Source organism: Triticum dicoccoides, chromosome 4A (genome assembly GCF_002162155.2).
Source record: "Triticum dicoccoides isolate Atlit2015 ecotype Zavitan chromosome 4A, WEW_v2.0, whole genome shotgun sequence".
Classification (NCBI taxonomy): domain Eukaryota; kingdom Viridiplantae; phylum Streptophyta; class Magnoliopsida; order Poales; family Poaceae; genus Triticum; species Triticum dicoccoides.
Window position 1 is genome coordinate 744,309,867 of NC_041386.1, and position 18,483 is coordinate 744,328,349.

At 48.0% G+C, this 18,483-nt stretch overlaps 1 protein-coding gene across 3 annotated transcripts; it reads left to right on the plus strand.

Annotated features, from left to right (window-relative positions):
- The first annotated feature begins 356 nt into the window (after positions 1-356).
- On the plus strand, positions 357-6,121 carry LOC119288372 (disease resistance protein RGA5-like). 3 transcript variants are annotated; one of them, XR_005141162.1, is made up of 4 exons: positions 357-1,260; positions 1,510-3,451; positions 4,451-4,515; positions 4,765-6,121. XR_005141162.1 is itself a non-coding variant. In XM_037568007.1 (3 exons), exons 1-2 carry the CDS (start codon positions 419-421, stop codon positions 3,434-3,436), a joined length of 2,769 nt encoding a protein of 922 aa, XP_037423904.1. In that variant the 5' UTR covers positions 357-418; the 3' UTR covers positions 3,437-3,451; positions 4,451-6,121. The 3 variants fall into 3 exon arrangements, 2 of the variants coding, with proteins under 2 accessions (XP_037423904.1, XP_037423903.1); XM_037568007.1 differs by having other exon boundaries at positions 4,451-6,121; XM_037568006.1 differs by lacking the exons at positions 4,451-4,515; positions 4,765-6,121 and adding an exon at positions 3,616-4,428.
- The last annotated feature ends 12,362 nt before the right edge of the window (positions 6,122-18,483 follow it).

Consider the following 18,483-nt stretch of genomic DNA (forward strand, 5'->3'; position numbering starts at 1 on the left):
CTTTTGGGCTTGATTGTATTGTTTGCCCCAGCGACGAACTTCTGGCTGTATGGGGTGGTTGCTATATTAATATAGCGGGGCGCAAGCCTATTTCGTAAATAAAATAAAGTGAGCCAGCCCATAGGTGTAGTATCATTTCTCACGACTGAATAAAAGAAGACCGGTGTCGGTCTTGGCACCGCAGGCAGCCAGATCCACCACTCTGCTCTCCACGCTCCCCTCCTCCAGATCCCTAAATCCCGTCGCCGCCGGCCATAGCATCCCCTCGCCGTCCTCCCTCAACATCGAGACGCCGCCTCACCCTCACCCCCGCCCCGACCATAGCAGCGGCAGCTCGCGGCCTCCTAACGCCGGCTCTGCCGCTCAGACCTCAGTGCCACCGGCCACCCCGACCCCGGCGCCGCCGGCCCCGCGAGCCATGGATCTGGCGACGAGGGCCACGGGCAGCCTCCTCCTCAAGCTCAGCGGCCTCCTTACGGACGAGTACAAGCTGCAGGCCGGAGTCAAGGAAGACGTACAGTACCTCAAGAGAGAGCTGACAAGCATGTACGCCGCCCTCCGCAAGGTCGGGGACGTGCCGCGGGACGAGCTCGACGTGCAAGTCCAGCTCTGGGCCGACGACGTCAGGGACCTCTCATACAGAATGGAGGACCTCGTCGACAAGTTCCTGGTGCGCGTCGAGGGCCCCAAGGCTTCTTCCGCTGCCGCCGACAAACCACGCAAGCTCAAACGGCTCATGGAGAAGATGGGCGACCTGTTCACCAAGGGCAGGACTCGCCACCAGATCGCCGACGAGGTCAAGGGCATCAAGGCCCGTGTGCAGGAGGCAGCTGACCGGCGTGATAGGTACAAGGTCGATGATGTGGTAGCTAATCCTAGTAGCCTAGTCACGGTTGACCCTCGCCTGATGTCTGTGTATAAAGATCGAAAAGAGCTCGTTGGCATCGACGAGCCGTTGAGCAACCTAACTGAGATGCTGACTGATGGGGATACTGATGTGTCCAGGCAACTTAAGATAGTTTCTATTGTTGGATTCGGAGGTCTTGGCAAGACTAGTCTTGCTAAAGCAGTGTATGATGAGCTCCAATGGCAATTCGATTGCAGCGCTTTTGTTCCGGTGGGACTGAAACCTAGCGTGAAGAAACTTCTCAACGACATTCTCTTTGAAATTGACAAGCAAAAGCATCAGGATTCTATTTTATCGTCATGGGACGAAAGGCAGCTCATCGACCAACTCCGAAGATCACTAGCGACCAAGAGGTATGCACCCTATTACTCCAATCCAGTTTTAAAACGAGAAATTTAATTAAACAGAACAAGGGGACGGCCACATGATTTCTCCCCTGCAACTATCATTTCACTATTTCTTTATTGAATAATGCCTATTTTACATTAGGTGGTTGTCATGCAAATGCATCCCCTTTTTTCCCTGGATATTTTAGATGCTTACTTAGGCGCCTTGCCAAATAGTTTCACTAATTACAGTTGTTGCATTTTGTATGCGGGCAGGTACTTCATCGTGATTGATGATATATGGGATACAGAAGCGTGGGAAATAATCAGATGTGCTCTTGTTGATAATAATTGTGCAAGCAGGATAGTCACAACTACTCGTATTCTCGAGGTTGCGACAAAAACCGGTGAAGTATACAAGCTAAAACCACTTTCTCATGATTTAGCTGAGGAACTATTTCATACAAGATTGTTTGGTGGCAAAAACAAAGGCGCTTGTCATCAGCCAGCAGAGGTATACGAGAAAATGTTGCATAAATGTGGTGGTGCACCGTTGGCTATAATCACAATGGCTAGCTTGCTTGTTGGTAAACCAGTGGAGTTTTGGTCTAAGGTGTACAACTCAATTGGTTTTGGAAATGAAGATAACAAAGATGTCAACAACACGAGGAAGATACTTTTATTTAGCTACTATGATCTGCCTTGCTATCTAAGGACTTGCTTATTGTATATGAGCATATATCCAGAAGAACATCTAATCGAGAAAGATAGTCTGATATGGAAGTGGGTTGCCGAGGGTTTTATTCATGAGGAAGCAGGGGTAGGATTATATGAGATTGGTGAAAGATATTTCAACGAGCTGATAAATAAAAGCATGATACAACCGGTAGATTCCCACCCGTATGATCGCACCATTACAGGTTACTACGACATCATTACGGGTTGCCGTATTCATGATATGGTTCTTGACATGATCTGTCGGTTAGCAAAGGAAGAAAACTTTGTCACTGCATTGTACAATAATGAGCAACAAGCATATACAGTACATCACAATGTCCGTAGGTTAGCTGTTGGAGACAAAAACTGTCTGGCTAACACATGTATGCCACAAATAAGGTCATTTAATGTCTTGAGTAGCGATGTTAAGCTGCCATCGCTTTCATGCTTTCAAGTTTTACGTGTCCTAGCTCTAGAACGTGATACCTCTTCTGAACATGACACTACTTGCCTTGAGCATCTTGGAAAGTTAGTTCACTTGAGGTATCTTGGACTAAGGAATATAAATATCAGTGAGCTCCCAAAGGAAATAGGAGATCTAAAATTCTTACAGATGTTGGAGATGAAGGATTGCAACAAACTACTGAAACTGCCACAGGGTATTGGTCAATTAAGTCAAGTCAAGTGCCTGCGTGTTTACGCGGACCGGTTTTCGATGCTGCAATGTCTGGAAGACACAGCACTAGACTGGATCAGAAACCTGACATCTCTGGAAGAGTTATGCTTATTGAATGTCAGTGAGTCCTCAAACTTTGTGAATGATCTCGGAAAGCTGAAAGAGTTGAGGAAGCTTTGCATTGTATCTTTACGGTTGAAGAGTGCGAGCTTGATAAAAGATTGGGAGGAGTCTCTAGCCAAACTGCAGAAAATTCAGGTCATAGACATTGGTTGGTTTATATATAAAGAAGAAGGTGATGACACCTACTGCCGAGAAGGCTATGCCCCCCCTCGCCAACTCCGTGTTCTGCATATGCAGTACAAACAACCTGGGCTGCCTATAAAGATTAGTCCATCTCTTCAACCAAACCTCTCCCACTTATCATTACAAGTGAATGCTCTAGATGTGGAGATCTTTGGAAGGTTCCCAGAGCTCGTTACTCTCCAGCTGGATGTGAATACTTATCACTATGATGTCACGGGAGCTCCAGGTGCATTCCCCAAGTTGAGAGCTTTCAAGACGGATGGAACGCCCCGTTTCCTTGGAGTAATGCCAAACCTTGAATATCTAGAGTTCGTCGTCTCAGTTATGGACCTCAACACTAAACCTGACTTTGGTAGCTTGGTGAATCTCCCTATGCTTCGGAGAGTCGTAATTCTAGTATGGTACAACTTCAATGAATTCGATTCAGAGAAGGCTAAGGATGTGGTGAGGGAGGCAATCTTTTCCGGCCCCAGCGGTTTCACATTTGAACTGAAGACGTACTAAGCAAGATAGCTTGGGGTAAGTACCTCTTCTCCACGGGAAGCACATGGTTATTTCTGTCTCAGGCTGAACTAATGTGTAATATCTTCTCTCTCTTTCTCTCTCTCTCTCTCTCTCTCTCTCTCTCTCTCTCTCTCTCTAGATATATACATTCTGTGACCATTATTCCTTCATATATGTAGGTTGGCAGTGTTAGCAAATCATCGCAAAGAAGAAAAAAAAGGCCGCAAGCGACTTGTGCAGCAAATGTTAGCAGCTGGAATATCACATAGCTAGTCATTGGCTCACCGAAAAAACAAAAAAAAAAGTTTCCTTTTTTAGTTGTAGTATTTAGTGCCATGTTGCCTTATTCACTCTCGAGAAAAAAAAGTTCTACAAAAAAAAAGGTTTCAAATACACGAAGGGATGTTTCATCCTTAACTATGTCGCTTGGCTATCTATTTGAAAAAATCCTAGTTTTTGCCCCAAAAGACACATATAATATATATGTTGTCTTCTGTAGGAAGGAAAAAAAAGGAAAACAACAAAAAAATGTCTATTTTCTTTACAGCAAAGGAAAAAAGAAAACCATAAAACAAAGTCTGTTCACTTTGTGGCTTGCGTGGTGTTTTGCTTACTTGTTTATTAATGAAAAGAAAAGCACAAAAAAAGGTCTTGGAGTCTTGCAACCATTTGCTTTGTGTGTATGTGCATGTGTGTCTTGTTCTTTGGTTTTGGGGGGTTTGATGTTTATAGAGGGGGGCGGGGGTGTAACTCCGCCTATGTTAACATGATGTTATGCTTCATGTTGCATAGCCGGTCCCAAGCCCGGAAAAGGAGGAGGGGCCAAACTCTACTTATTATGAAATGGTGTGACCCTTTTTTGTAGCCTTTGCTCTTTATTTTCTTAATCAGGTATGTAATATTCTAGTTTGGTATATAAAGTTCTTCAAGTTTGTCTACTTTGGAAACTCTCAAGGGCTTATTTATAAATGAATCATTCCCCAAGGAATGAGTATGGGCATATTTTCTTTGTAGGTTTTCTCTACCACACAAAATTTGTTCATATCTTGGAGAGAGCATCTCAACCGGGCAAATTTTTGGTATGTGCAGTACTCAAAGGGGAAAAAACCTTGTATCGTCATCTACTCCCTCCGTTCGGAATTACTTGTCGCACAAATGGATGTATCTAGACGTATTTTAGTTCTAAATACATCCATTTCCGAGACAAGTAATTCCGAACGGAGGGAGTAGAAAATTAACTTTATGATCATTTCTCCCTCCAAAAGGCTTTATGAGAGGTTAGCTGCAAGCTACATATTTCATCTAGCATTTGCCTCCTTTCTTTGCAGAACCAGAGCATGCATGCATGCCACAGGTTTCAGTTCCCTCCTTTCCAGGCACTACTTCTATGGAAGTGGAATGAAATGTGTATGTTGCTTCCTTCTCCGGCCCTCTGGCTGCCTTTCCTTTTTTCCTTTTGAGTTTCATTTCCATTATGGTTATTTTTTTCTTCAAGTGTGCAGTTATAGATGTAATCCAGTTTGCCGATGCGAACTGGTTGCCATACCCAGCTCAGAGATCTAATAGGCAAAAGAACTCTCAGGTATGCCATGTTCACTTTCATCAGAGATACATGCGGGCAGTTTATGTACGAGACTTATGCACCAGAAACAGTCTGACAGCCAGCTGTCCATAGCTCCCATCCCAGTGCAGCTCGATTTACAACTTCTTTTGGACTATGAGCATATCTCGCCAGCAGAGTTGTAGGAACCAAGTAAAGAGTAAAGGTTCTGTGATGCAGAATGCTCCTGAAAGTGGAAGGGCTTGTCTGGGGAGACTTCTAGTAACCAAGTAAAGGGATCCTGTTAGGGAGGATCATCCTGTAACTCCTGGCTTGTCTAACAGTTATGATTCACATTCTGCAGGGTGATGAAAACTGGTTGCAAATTGAGTTTCATTCCTACAGCAGAACGATGGTATAGTAAAATGTGATGGCTGATAGGAGTTTCTGCTGATTTTGGTGGGCACCGGAGAAGTTGAAGGAAAAATACTCTTTTAAATTCCTAAAAAGGATGAGAAAAACACTTCTGAATTTCCAAGTAAACTGCTAGCAGCCATCGGAGCCGCTTGTGGAGGTGCATCGGTGTCCAGTTCAGTTCTCCTGTCACCTTTTGGGCTGTGATCATTGCTGTGGCCTCCTCTTCAGCACTGTCACAGATGTGCAATACAAACTCTGTTTGAACGAGGTTTGGAATGCTGACACAGTAGGTACAGTCAGAAGGCGTCCACACAAAATTCCAGCAGCTGGCTAGCCATGCTCATCATATTCTGTAACAAAAAGATAGGGATGTGTAAAGTAAAGAGCAGTTCAGGTACAAGAAATTTCATATGAATATGACAACTTGTGTCTGGTGTACTCTGGTTGTGGTCGTCATGAAACCACTAATTGAGAGTTTGATTTCCTTGTAGATTGAAATGCCTATCGAAAATCTTTAGAACAAATGCCTATGGACAAAGCTGTGGAGACGCTGCTGCGGTTGGGTCTGGCGATTGAGCTGCCAACCAATGACAGCATGTCCTCTGTAATAGTTCTTCCATGTTCAAATGTGTACGAGATTCTCAAAAGCCGTCGGAAATTCTTAGCATAGCTCTCAGCAGAGTTGTAGTAACTAAGTAAAGAGTAAAACATTTTTATGGGGAGATTTATGCTGTATGTTTTGCATGGTGATGAAACTTGTAAATTTAAAATTGGATTGACGGTATAGTCAAGTGTAGTGTGATATCTCATAGGAGCCACTGCTTATTTTGCGTGATCTCTCCAAGGTGTACACCGGAGAAGTCGAAGGAAAAGTAGTCTTATGAAATATTTTTAAAAGAGAAAGATACTTCTGAGTTCCCAACCTTGATGCAATGAATAAATTATATAGCAGACATCCTGAGAGTAGTTTTGTATCAATAGCTGAGCTTGATTTGTGTTTGGCTGATGAGGCAATAAAAGCTATACTGTCATGAGTGCTTTGTGCCTTTGTTAAATAGTACTAGACGGTAATATGCGATTTTACGGTACAGTTTGAGTGGATACATAATCCTGTGCTGCTGCTGCCATCTTAGTTGCACTTCCAACTGTCATTTCGGGCGATCAGTAACATGTTGCTACTTGAGACGATAACCGGCCAACTGATGCGCATGTATTGCAAACTCTTGGGCGCAGGGCATGCATTGCAAACTCAATGCTCCAGTGACTTCATATTTGTGAAGGCACAAGGCAGTGGACAAGATGGACAATCAGAACTGATAGACTACAATTGTGTTTGCCTGTAGCTCTGCTTCCTATGCTCTGCTCTGCTATCTGAAGTCTGAATATTGCGTGTAGTTAGCTTCCTCTGCTTTTGCTCTGTTTTCTGGACTCTCATCATTTGGCTGTAGTTAGCTTGAGGTTTGAGGAGTCAGGTCGACTCGACTTGGGGCCTGACACACAATCTTTCTCCTTCAATTCTGACCACTAACGGCGGATAGAGATGCTGCCTGCCGACATCACGCTAGTGGCGTCTGGTACCTATCTACCCTCTCTTTCTTTTAACAAGAGGACGAGGATAATACACACTAGACTGTGTGATAATTGATCTACGGCATCAAAAACCCTAGCTACCTAGGTACATACCAAACACTTACCAATCAAGACGCGACGGTTCCTCTCCAGCTTGCGCCGGGCAACCTCCACCCCCACCGCCGCCTCTCCGGCACCACTCCCCGCATCCAGCTTGATCGATCGTGAACACTAGGTACACCAAGCTAGAGCTGGAGAAACCAAGCAAGCAAGCAAGCCATCCAGTGTTAATTGGTTGACAATCACACACCAATCCAATCCGACCAATATTTCAAGGGAATGATCTGTGTAGTTGGTTTCTAAAATTTACTGCAGAGGTTGGAAATTTGATGCCTGTCTGTCATAGTTGCTGCTTTAGTTTGGAAGTAATATGGATAGCTAAAATAATATTGTCTTCAAAAACATGTTTCCTAGTGCTAAAGGTTTTGCAGAAACGAGGCCTACAAAACAAACATCGCCTGCGCTTGGAAAGTGGAAAGGAGCAGTTTTTTTTGAATTAAAATGAAATTTTATTCATTAGTAATAACCAATACATCATTTGTGAGAAACGTTACAATTTCACTAATAGGCTCCTCAAGCCAATCGGAAGTCGAAAAAAAGGGGGTTTACTCTCAGGTGCTGGGCGACGTGCGCAAAAACCAGCTACGGCTATGGGGAGAAGATGATGAAATGCTTCTGATAAGTTTGTGGTGAATGCACATGAGTTTGTTCTTCTCATGAATTTGTTGGTTTTGATCTCACGGCTTAAATAGGCCAGTTAGATCTATTAGTTTAATAAAAAAAGGGAAAAGATAGCGTTAATGAAAAGGACCCACGCACCAACGTACGTGAGGTTTTATCCCAACTAAGGCGCCCTGATCGGGGGCACCCAAACCAACTGATGGTTTAGGTCCCCTGTCGCCAGCGCTACATAAAAGGGAACGGGAGAGGGTTGCCAGCCTGCGCGATCACAATTCACGTACGGTTTCACTCCCCTCCCGATATTCTCTCACCCCATCCGATCAGGGGAGCGCTGCAGCGACGGGAAGACCTACTCCAGCCGCCGCTGCCGTCCCCGGGCAGTGCCGGTGGCGTCCTGAGGGCATCAGGACATCGAGGAGGACTTCCACCTCGACTACATCACCCCTGCATCAAGCCTGCACCAAGCAGGCGATCATGTCCACTGCCGTGACACGTAATGATCCCCTAAACCCTTCTCTGTTCATGTTTTAGGTGAGCTAGATGCAATTTGTTCCTGCTAATGGCATCCCAAAGATGCATAATTAATCCAACAATGGTATCAATCGCCAATTCTGATTGCATTAGGTCCCTATATTATTGATATGTAGATCAACATCAAGTTTAGATCAAGTCAGGATTAGGGTTTTTTATGATCAAGATTTAAAGTTTTAGCCTGATGCTCATGCTACTGTTTGCTGTTCATGCCAATTGCCATCTGCAAATAATTATGTGATACCCTTAGTGCTCATGGTTCTGTCACGGATAAGAATCAATCATGTTTAAGTACTGGTTTTTTTTTTTTGCTAAGCACATTAGAAGGCAGAGGTCTGAACACTATACAAACAGTAGAATCCCCACATCAAGAACCCTAGAAAAAATCCCCAATTTCGGTAGAGCCCTAATTTTTCAATTAGGCATGTTTTTTCACCAATTAAGCACTGATGAATACGATTTTTGGGGAGAATGAGATGAAATCCTCACCTAATGCGCCGCGTACTCGCTTGTTCCCTTCGGGGCCCGCGCAGCGCCCACCGTTGCGCGAGGGCGAAGACGCCGCGACGCCGCCGTCCTCGGGACGACGCGCGGAACGCAGTTGAGCCGCCGCCGCCTCCGCCCGAATGGACGCGCCCTTGTCTTGGCCGACGCTGAGCAAGTCGCCGTTGCTCCTCATGCCACGCTGGCCGGCGTCCCTCCTCCCTCCTTGATGTGCCATCTGCACGGACGCCGGGGCAACGTACGACGGGGGAGCACGCGGGATTCATCCTGCTGCACGCTCCTCCGGCGAGCGCAGCCGCCGCGCCGCCATGGCCGGCGCGCCTCGAGCCGCCGTAGTGCCGCCGCTCTCTTCACGAGCGTGAGATGCGGGGGGGTCGGGGGAACTGAGCTAGGGTTCTGGATCGGGCGGCTGTTTTGTTCCGATCGGGAGCGATACGGACCGTCCGATTCAATCGAACGGCTGTAAGCGACGCGCGGCTCCCAGCCGGGCCGTCGGGGGTTTAACGGGCCATATCCGGCCGCGGGCTTCAGCCCAGGTTGTTTCAGTCCAGCAAAAAAAAAACGCTACTGGACTGAGCTGCATTTCGGACAACCGTGGGGTTCTTGGGCCAAAATCAGTGTCGCCATTTTCTGTTTTTCCGGTGCGTTAAAGTTAATAGTTATTATGTTTTTGCACCGTTTAAAACAGAAAATGCATAAAAATATAATGAACATATTATTATTCTGGGTAAAATTGAACCAACGAGATATTTTATTCAGGATTTATTATGTGTTTTTGGATGATGAACCTTTTTTTAGACATCAAATAATGATAATATTTTTTTATGTTGATGTTTAAATTGAGAATGAAATGACTCTAATTTTAATTCGGACCAACGTTGTTTTATTATTATGAGTCATCCCCTATGATATTTTAATTCCATGTTTTTTTTGCCCAACGGTGTTTTGACATGGAGTTGAAATTAAATACTTGGCATGTTTGTTTATTTACCAACGTAAATTTATAATCATGCAAGTTTACTTATGAACTTTTATGATGATTTCAGCTTCCGCTCCATTCCGGTCCGACACGATCGAACCACTTACGGGGAGTAACTTCCCTCGTTGGAAGTCCCAAGTCGAATTATGTTTGGATTGTAATGAATTTGACTATGCCTTGAGGGAAGAAAAACCTGTGGCACCTGTGGCAGGTGTCACAGGGTATGCAGAACTCAAGAAGGAGTACAATGTTAAGATGGAAAAGTGGAATAAGTCCAACCATATTGCGCTTCTCATCATGAAAGCGACAATATCGCCGGACATTTCTGAAGCACTCCCTAAGAAAGATACTGCTAAAGATTTCCTCACTGAAATGGAGGAGCAATTTAAAGGCTCCGACAAAGTGTATGCTCATGAGCTTTTTGCTAAACTTCTTCAGAAATACACTATTGACGGAAATTTAGGCAGCGCATATTGAGGGTGGTAAATGCTTTCACCAAGCTTAAGGCTTTGGAGTGTTCTTTAATTGAAGCCCTTCTTGTCATAATTATTCTTGAGTCTCTTCCTGAAGAGTTTGAACAATTTAAGGTCAACTATAACTCTTTAAAGGAAAAATGGCCACTCTCTGAGATGACCGCAAGGATCGTCCAGGAGAAAGAAAGGATCATGAGGCAGACAAGAGAAAGCATGACGGACAAGGTTTCCCTAAGCCTCAGAAAAGGCAAGTCAAGAAAGAAGGCACTAAGCCATTCAACCCTAAGGCATTCAAGGGTAAAGAAGCCGGTGGTTCTTCTTCTGCTCCTAGCAGCTCCACTGCTGGAGAAAATGCTTGTAACTTCTGCAAAGAAGAGGGGCACTATCAAAGGGACTGCCCAGGCTTTCTAAAATGGATGGACAAAAGAGGTATTGATGAAATTACTTTTGTAGATGAATCTGTTTATGTTGATTTTTCAATAAAGTCATGGTGGATTGATTCAGGGGCAACCACTCACGTTGCTAACTCTATGCAGGGATTCGATACGATCCAAACCATAAGAGGAGGAACAAGAAAGCTTAAGGTTGCGAACAGAGTTGAGGCCGATGTTGAAGCTGTGGGATCTCTCACGTTGGAGCTACACACTGGCCACACTCTTAGATTGAATAATGTTATTTATGTGCCTACCTTAAGTAGGAATTTGATTTCAGTTTCTCGTTTAGATGATGATATGTATGGGTGCCATTTTGGCAAGAAACAATTTGCTTTGATCAAATGTAATAAGAATGTAGGCATCGGTGTTAGACGAGGCCAACTATACATGTTATCTCTTAATAATGATTCAGTTATGCATGTGAGTGAGAAATTAATGTTGAGAAGAAATGGAAAGGAGTTAGTAATTCTTCGAAATTGTGGCATTGTCTTTTGGGCCACATTTCGAGGGGGAGAATGGAACGTTTAGTTAAAAATGAAATACTCCTCCCATTAGACTTCTCAGATGCAGACAAATGTGTCGACTGCATCAAAGAAAAATTTACAAAAACAATTAAGAAAGGAGCAGTAAGAGCCACAGGGGTTTTAGAATTAATTCACACCGACATATGTGGACCCCAATGACCCAGCTTCTTGCAGTACCTGCACTGGTCCGTGGGTCGAGGGCCGTTGCGCGAGCCGCCGCCTCGGCCGCGTGCTCGCCCACCGCGCCCCCTGGAATTGGACCCAGAGGTGCCGTGGCCGCCGCCATTGTCGTTGTTGCTGGCGCCACTGCCGTTGCCACGCTCACGGTTCTTCCGGCGCGCGTCCCACTCCGCCTCCGTCATCAGGAGGGTGCCGGAGCTTGAGCCGCCGGAGTCGTCGAGGACGTAGCGCTCCTCCACAGAGCGGAGCCGCCCCGTCAACTCCTCGATTGTGAGAGTGCTCACGTCGAGCAGCGTCTCGATGGCGATCGCCACCTGTGAATAGCACCGTGGAACAACACGAAGCAACTTGCTGACTACCTTTGCATCTTCGATGTTGTCTCTGACGGTGCGCATGTTGTTGACGAGGAACGTGATCCGCATCCCGAACGCATCGACTGACTCCCCATCCTTGAAGAAGATGGACTCGAACTCGCTGCGGAGGCATTGCGCCATCGCCTGGCGCGCCCGCTCGACGCCCATCCTCAGCACCTTCACCGCCTCCCACGCCTCCTTGGCGGACGGCTTGACGGCAAGGATGCCGTGCATGTCCGCGGGTACGGCGTGCAAGATCTCCGCCATGGCCGCATTGTCCTCGCGCTCGATGTTGCACCCCAGCTCGATTGCATCCCAAAGGCCCTGGGCCTTCAGGTTGACCTTCATGACGAGTGCCCACTCGATGTAGTTGCTCGAGGTGAGCTCGGGATAGACGTACGAGCCGCCGTCGTGCCGCCGTCGTGCTCCCGCACGACGCGCTCCTGAACCACCACAGCTTGGCTGCCATGCCTGGTCCGTCTCCTTCCCCGTCGCTGCGACGGAGGAGTCAGGGACCTGGCCGGCGTGCGAGCGCCGCCGCGCCCGTCAGCGGTCATGGTCGCAGGATCGGGAAAACGGCTTTGATGCCACTTTTTGCGATCAAACGAGCGAGAGAGAGAGTTTGTGCTGCGTAAGACTGCAGCTTTTCTGCCTTGGCCTCATGCCTTTTTATTTCAGAACGAAAGCAAAACGCAGTACACGCGAGTCCACGATGCATGAGAGTCGGACGTGCTGCTCCTAGCTACTCGCCACGGTGCGCACATATGGTGGCCCTGGCCTAATCTTTAGGGAAAAGGAAACTGAATCCTAACAAACTAGCTAACTGAAGGAAAAACTGTAAGCTGAAAAAGAACCGGGCGGCGCGAGACGGGTTCAACCCCAATACTTACGTTGTCGCACGTATGAGCCGCCGCTGCACGTTTGAGCGGATTGAACAAGGGACACACAGACAAGGCTGGGCTGGCACACACAATAGCCACTAAGTAGTATCAAGATGAGCAGTAACTACAGAATACGAAATTCAGCCGTCCATGCGTGAAAATAATCCATACCAAACGTGCAGCATAGTTCCTGAATTTGTCTTTGCCGTCAGTTACCTTGTGGGTTTTTTTTTTCAAAACGGAGGCAAAAGTTTTGCCTCATCGATTAATTAAGAAGAAGAGAATTGCCCAGTTAATTAACGGAAAACTGGGCGAAAACCAATACAATCGGAGCACATATGAACTACTCACACAACAGATATACAATCGGAGTTACCTTGTGGTTTGAAGAACACAGATATACAGTAGTTGAGAGCAGAGTAACCTTGGTGGCCATCCCATCTGCACCACCATCGGTGCCGATTACAGTAGTAGTAGAGAGCATAGGCAAGGCTGGCTGTAAGCCTGTAACCTTGGACATTCAGTAAAGAAAAGAACACATAGATTCAGTACTAGAGAAGAGAGCAGACTAACCTTGGCCATCCAACTCCGATGTGTGCCGATTACTCTACTTCAACCTTCATCTCAGTTTTCGTCTCCTGAGCAGATGACGGTGCGGTGCGGAGAAGCGGAGACTCGTAACTTCCAGCGAAGCAGAGACGTTTGATGACGATCTGACAGCAGGAGCAAACCTGGAGTTGGCGCCAAGCTTTTTTCTTGAGAAACCAACAGTAAAACTGTCAATATCTTGAGGTTCCTGTCATGTCCCTGAGCTATAAGTGTTGGATCCGTAGCTACAAGCTAGGATTGACTTGCAGTGGAAATATTCATCTTGGGCATAGCCAACTTATCGGTGGACTTCCTCTTATCTTCCACAGTATAGCACTAACAAACCTCTCTCTATCTCTCTCTCTCTCTCTCTCACTGAATTTTCACACTGTTCTTACTAATCATTACCAAAAAGAAAACTTACACTCGGAACTTCAAAATCCGAATGTAATATATCATTTCCCCATCCCCAACAGATAGCCGATCTGAGAGACATGGACGTGGACGACGAGCGGGTCGGTCACTACTGGTGCAGCTCGGGAGGCGGTAGAGAGCTCGGCTTCACATGGTCATGGGCTCATGGCCCTGCTACTATGCTTCTTCAGTTTTCATTTCCTTTGACAGAGTCGACCACCAAATCTGAATTCATGAGACCAAACTCATGTGCATTCAGGACTGTTAGAAGGAAGAGAGGGATTTGGTGGAATAGTTGTTGTATTGCTTGAGCCTCGTGGGCATATATATAGGAGTACAAAGATCAACTTGGAGTACAAGACAAGGCAGGACCAAATCCTAGTCTATCATATACTTCCTAATAATCTTATACTCAACATCCCCTCACAGTCACAACGGTAGCGACGCAGACGGTGAGACTGGAGAAGAATCCGGAGGCAAGCTGACGAACACCCCCCACAGTCGTAACGGTCGACGCATCGCGGAAGTCGTGACTGGAGTGGAAACCGACGAGGTTGCTCAAGCAGGCGGTAGCCCTTTGTGCCGTTTGTCGATGTAGCCGAGAGCGTGTGTGGTGGACCTATGGTCGAGGTAGCCGTGCGAAAAATGCCGTGGTCGATGTCGAGTCAGGGTGGCCGGTGTCGACGAAGTCGCCGTGGAGCCGCGGGCGCAAGGGGGCGCCGAATTAGTCGTGGGCACAGTGGTGTCGAAGTAGTGGTGCGCCAGGAAGTAGATGATGTTGACGACGCGTCGCGCCGGGGTTGCCAACCTCGGGGACACATCGTAGACGAAGGCACGCGTCGGTGTTGCCAGCACCGGCCATGTGTAGACGGACGAAGACGAAGTTGACGAAGCGTCGCACCAGGCTTGCCGGGCCCGGGGACACGTCGTGGACGAAGGCACGCGGCGGTGTTGCCAGCACCGGGCATGCGTAGATAGGGACCTGCACGAGCTGTACGCCATGTCGAAGAAGTCGGAGAGGCCAGCAGAGAAGGACTCGACGACGGTTGCGGCGCCAATCGGCACGGGGCCAATGTCGCCCGCGGTTGTCGGAGTAGATGAAGCGGTCGGGGTAGATGACGACGACGCTGGCGACGGGATGGTGCTGGACGAAGACGAAGGAGGTGGACGGGCGGCTGCGGCGGCTACGGGGGTAGCGGCGGCGGCGGCCAAAGAAGAGCGGCGGCGGCAGCCTGACGACGGCGGCGGCTGCTAGGTTAGAAGCGCGACGGCGGTGCTCGAAGTAGGCGAAGAACCCGACAGCGTGACGAAGACCGGCGCGGGCGGTGGTGTTCCCGCTCCAAGGGAGACGGCGCAGCGCATACCACGGCGCTACGGCCCGTAGGGGCGACGCAGCGGCGGCGGGCAGGTCCAGGCGACGGCAGGAAGACCTCGGGGAAGCGGAGGGGACCGCGGGCCGCGGCGCGACAGCCCGCAGGGGCGGCGCGACGGCGGAGCGCGGGTCGGTGCAACCGCGGGGACGGCCTCGGGACGGCGATGTGGACCGCGTCCACGCTCGCTACGGCCCGACGGGGCGACGCAGCGGTGGCGCGAGGGTCGGTGCAGCCATGGGGACGGCCTAGAGCAGACGGCCCCGAGGCGGCAGTGGACCGCGGGCCGCGGCACTACGGCCCGAAGGGGCGACGCAGCGGTGACGCGGGTCGGTGCAGTCGGGAGGAGAACCACGGGGCGGCGGCGCTGCGGCCCGACGGGGTGACGCAGCGGCAGCCCGTTGCTCGATTGGTGGAGGGGCGCGCTGAACTCGGGACAATCTTCACGGGACCTGCGAAGGCGCGCGCAACCGACGGGCCAGGTTGGTCGTGCGGCGTAGATGAGGTGGATCACGCGTCAAGCGGGTGATCAAGCCGATCGCGCGCGAGGACGGGGACGCCGCTCGATGGAGGCGTGATGGCGGCGGAGTCCTGGATGAGGCCGGCGACGGCGGGCGACAGGGCGGCTATGATTGGCCGCCGCATGGCGCGAGGCCGCCGGGTCGAGTGATGCAGGAGTCCCGGTCGGAGCAGGGCGGTGACGGGCGGCGCAGGGCGACGGGCGGGCTGGCGCGCGAACGACGGCCTTGAGGGCTGCCTGTCACGCGAGGCCTCCGGGTCGGTGAAGTAGCCTGCCGGTCGCGCCGATGTCGGAGTAGAGGCACGAGGCGTCGACGACGGCGGTGGGCGACGCAAACCGATCCAGTAAATCAAAAAACCAAAAAGTAGATGTCGATCAAAGCGACCGGCGAGAGAGAGAAAAACCCAGATCAAAGGATCGGGAAAAAGACTCTCTAGGGTAGCCGGCCAACACGGCCGGCGGACGAACCCTAGGTACGGGCGGCGCGGCCCCCGGCGGCGGTCATGGAGGCCGACCGCCCCGGGGGCGGCGCGCAGGTGCGGAAGCGGCGGCGGTTAGGGTTTAGGATCGACTTGCGATAGATACCATGTTAGAAGGAAGAGAGGGATTTGGTGAAATAGTTGTTTTATTGCTTGAGCCTCGTGGGCATATATATAGGAGTACAAAGACCAACTTCGAGTACAAGACAAGGCAGGACCAAATCCTAGTCTATCCTATACTTTCTAATAATCTTATACTCAACAAGGACAAAGTTATCCCGAATGATGTATACCGGATGGCCTTTTTACAATACACCTTGAATATTTAAAAATTACCTGATTAATATGTGAATTACATGATTAACCTTTTTAAGCACATGATGACATTCTTAAAAGAAACATTGAAATATTTTATACATACGCATTGATTTTTAAAATATATAATGATCATTTTTACAAACAATGATATGGATTTTGAAAACCAACGAGAACTTTTGTATATAAAATATACATTTATATGATTGACAGACATTTTTTGGGCATACGAGAACATTGCTTTAAAATAGAGGAATATATCTTTTTGGTTTGATACCCTTTTTGTTATACATTTTTTTCAAATAGACATGAACAGTTTTATATACGCGAATACTTTTTGAATTACATGGATATTTTATCTTTAAAATACGTGATATTTGTGTAATTTACGCCGAAAAAAATATATATACAAATAAAATGTAGAAGAAGAAGAAAATTAGGCGCTGCTGGGCCTAGTGCTGTAGTGCTGTACCACGCCCCCATCGGAACTCCCATGGCGACTTCCCCCGCCGCTGCCGCCGCACTCACCCGCAACGAGGTCCGGCTCTCCTGCGAGGCCGCGCGCTGCGCCTCACCCGATGCTCTCGCCACGCCCGCGAAGGACGAGGCCCACGTCGCCGCCGACCTCACGAGGCTCCTAAGCGGGTCCTCCAATCTTGCTGCCGGAGACGGAGGAGGCGCCTTCGCGCTCGCCAAGATGCCCGACGTGCACGGGCCTTTTCGCGCGGCGGCAGGAGGCGAATGTGCTGGCCGAGCTCAACGCTTCCGTCAGGCTGGGGAAGTGGGTTTCAGATTGGGAAGGAAAGTGTCCTAAATTGGAGTCCTTGTGTAGAAAGTGAAGGAAGTCATGGAGAGCAGTGAAGTAAGCTCCCAAGGTAGTATGAAATGAATTAATGAACCATTATATTGCACACGGCGGTGTTTGTTTCTTATGTTGAGTAGATAGAATTCAGAAGCATCATCTTGAATAAATAGCAAGAGTCAATTCTCTCTCTGTCTGAATGTTTATCCTTGCAACTGTCCTGCTAGGGAACAACCTAGCTGGTGAAGACTCTAAGTTGGTATACAACGACCTTGCTGATCAGGTACAAACAGTTTCAATGTCCTTTTATAACTAATTAATGTTTGTGGAAGGGTTTGATTTCCAAGGAAATCTCTATTTCTGCTTGATTTATCATGTGCTAGTTCTGTATATGGATTGTTATCCGGAAAAGGTTAATTGTACAATTGTTAGTATTTGCAGCATTCAGCAACTCAGTCAATCCTTTATTGCATTTATATGCATTCCTCTTTTTATTGCATTATTATATACATTCCTCGATGTTTGAACTTTGAAGTCTGATCATCAAGTAACCTGCAGGTTGCTTTGCTCTCTGCAGTACCATCTGACTGTTCCATTTGCCTCATATCTTGCCATGCATGAACAACATAAGTGCATTGAGGAGGTACCAGATTGCAAAAGTATACAGGAGGGATAACACTTCAAAGGGAAGGTACCGAGAATACTACCAGTGTGGCTCTCACATTGCTGGAGCCAATGGAACCAGAATTTGAGGTCATCAAATTTTTGACTGAGTTACTGGATAAGCTACATATTGGCATGTACTATGAGATAAAACTAAACCACAGGAAGTTGCTTCATGCTAGAGAGCAGAGTAACCTTGGTGGCCATACGGTCTGTGCCACCATCGGTGCCGATTACATACATACATAGGCTGGCTGTGGCTGCTTCAGCCTTCATCCCAGTATTCGTCTCCTGAGCAGTAAGTATGCAGTTGCTCGATGAAGATCTGACCACAGGAGCCAAGCGTTTTTCTTCAGAAATAAAGAGTAAAAATGTCAATATCTTGAGGTTCCGTCCCTGAGCTATAAGCGTGTGGAGACACTCTCGCAGCTTGATCTAAACTAAAGCAGCAGCAATGACAGCCATCAAATTTCCAACCTCTCTAGTAAATTTTGAGAGTCCAGAAAACAGAGGAAAAGCAGAGGAAGCTAACTACAGGCAAATGTTCAGACTTCAGAATTATCGGCATAATCGTCAAGGGGTCTCTTCTCCTAGGTAAGTCTCACAGCTCAGCTACATATCTAGACCATCAGCGTGCAGAACTTAACCTTGCTTTAGAAAACAGAGCACAGGAAGCACTGCACGTCAAGTAAATAAAGATTCCAGAATTTATCCCAAATAAGTACTAGGATATCGTAAGTGCTAAATTTGTGAGAAATAGTACTCCGAAG

Bases quoted from the DNA above. Each gene is read 5' to 3' on its own strand.
- LOC119288372 (XM_037568007.1), top strand. From the start codon at position 419: ATGGATCTGGCGACGAGGGCCACGGGCAGCCTCCTCCTCAAGCTCAGC. The intron at 1,261-1,509 runs GTATGCACCCTA...GTATGCGGGCAG, and splicing joins AGATCACTAGCGACCAAGAG to GTACTTCATCGTGATTGATG.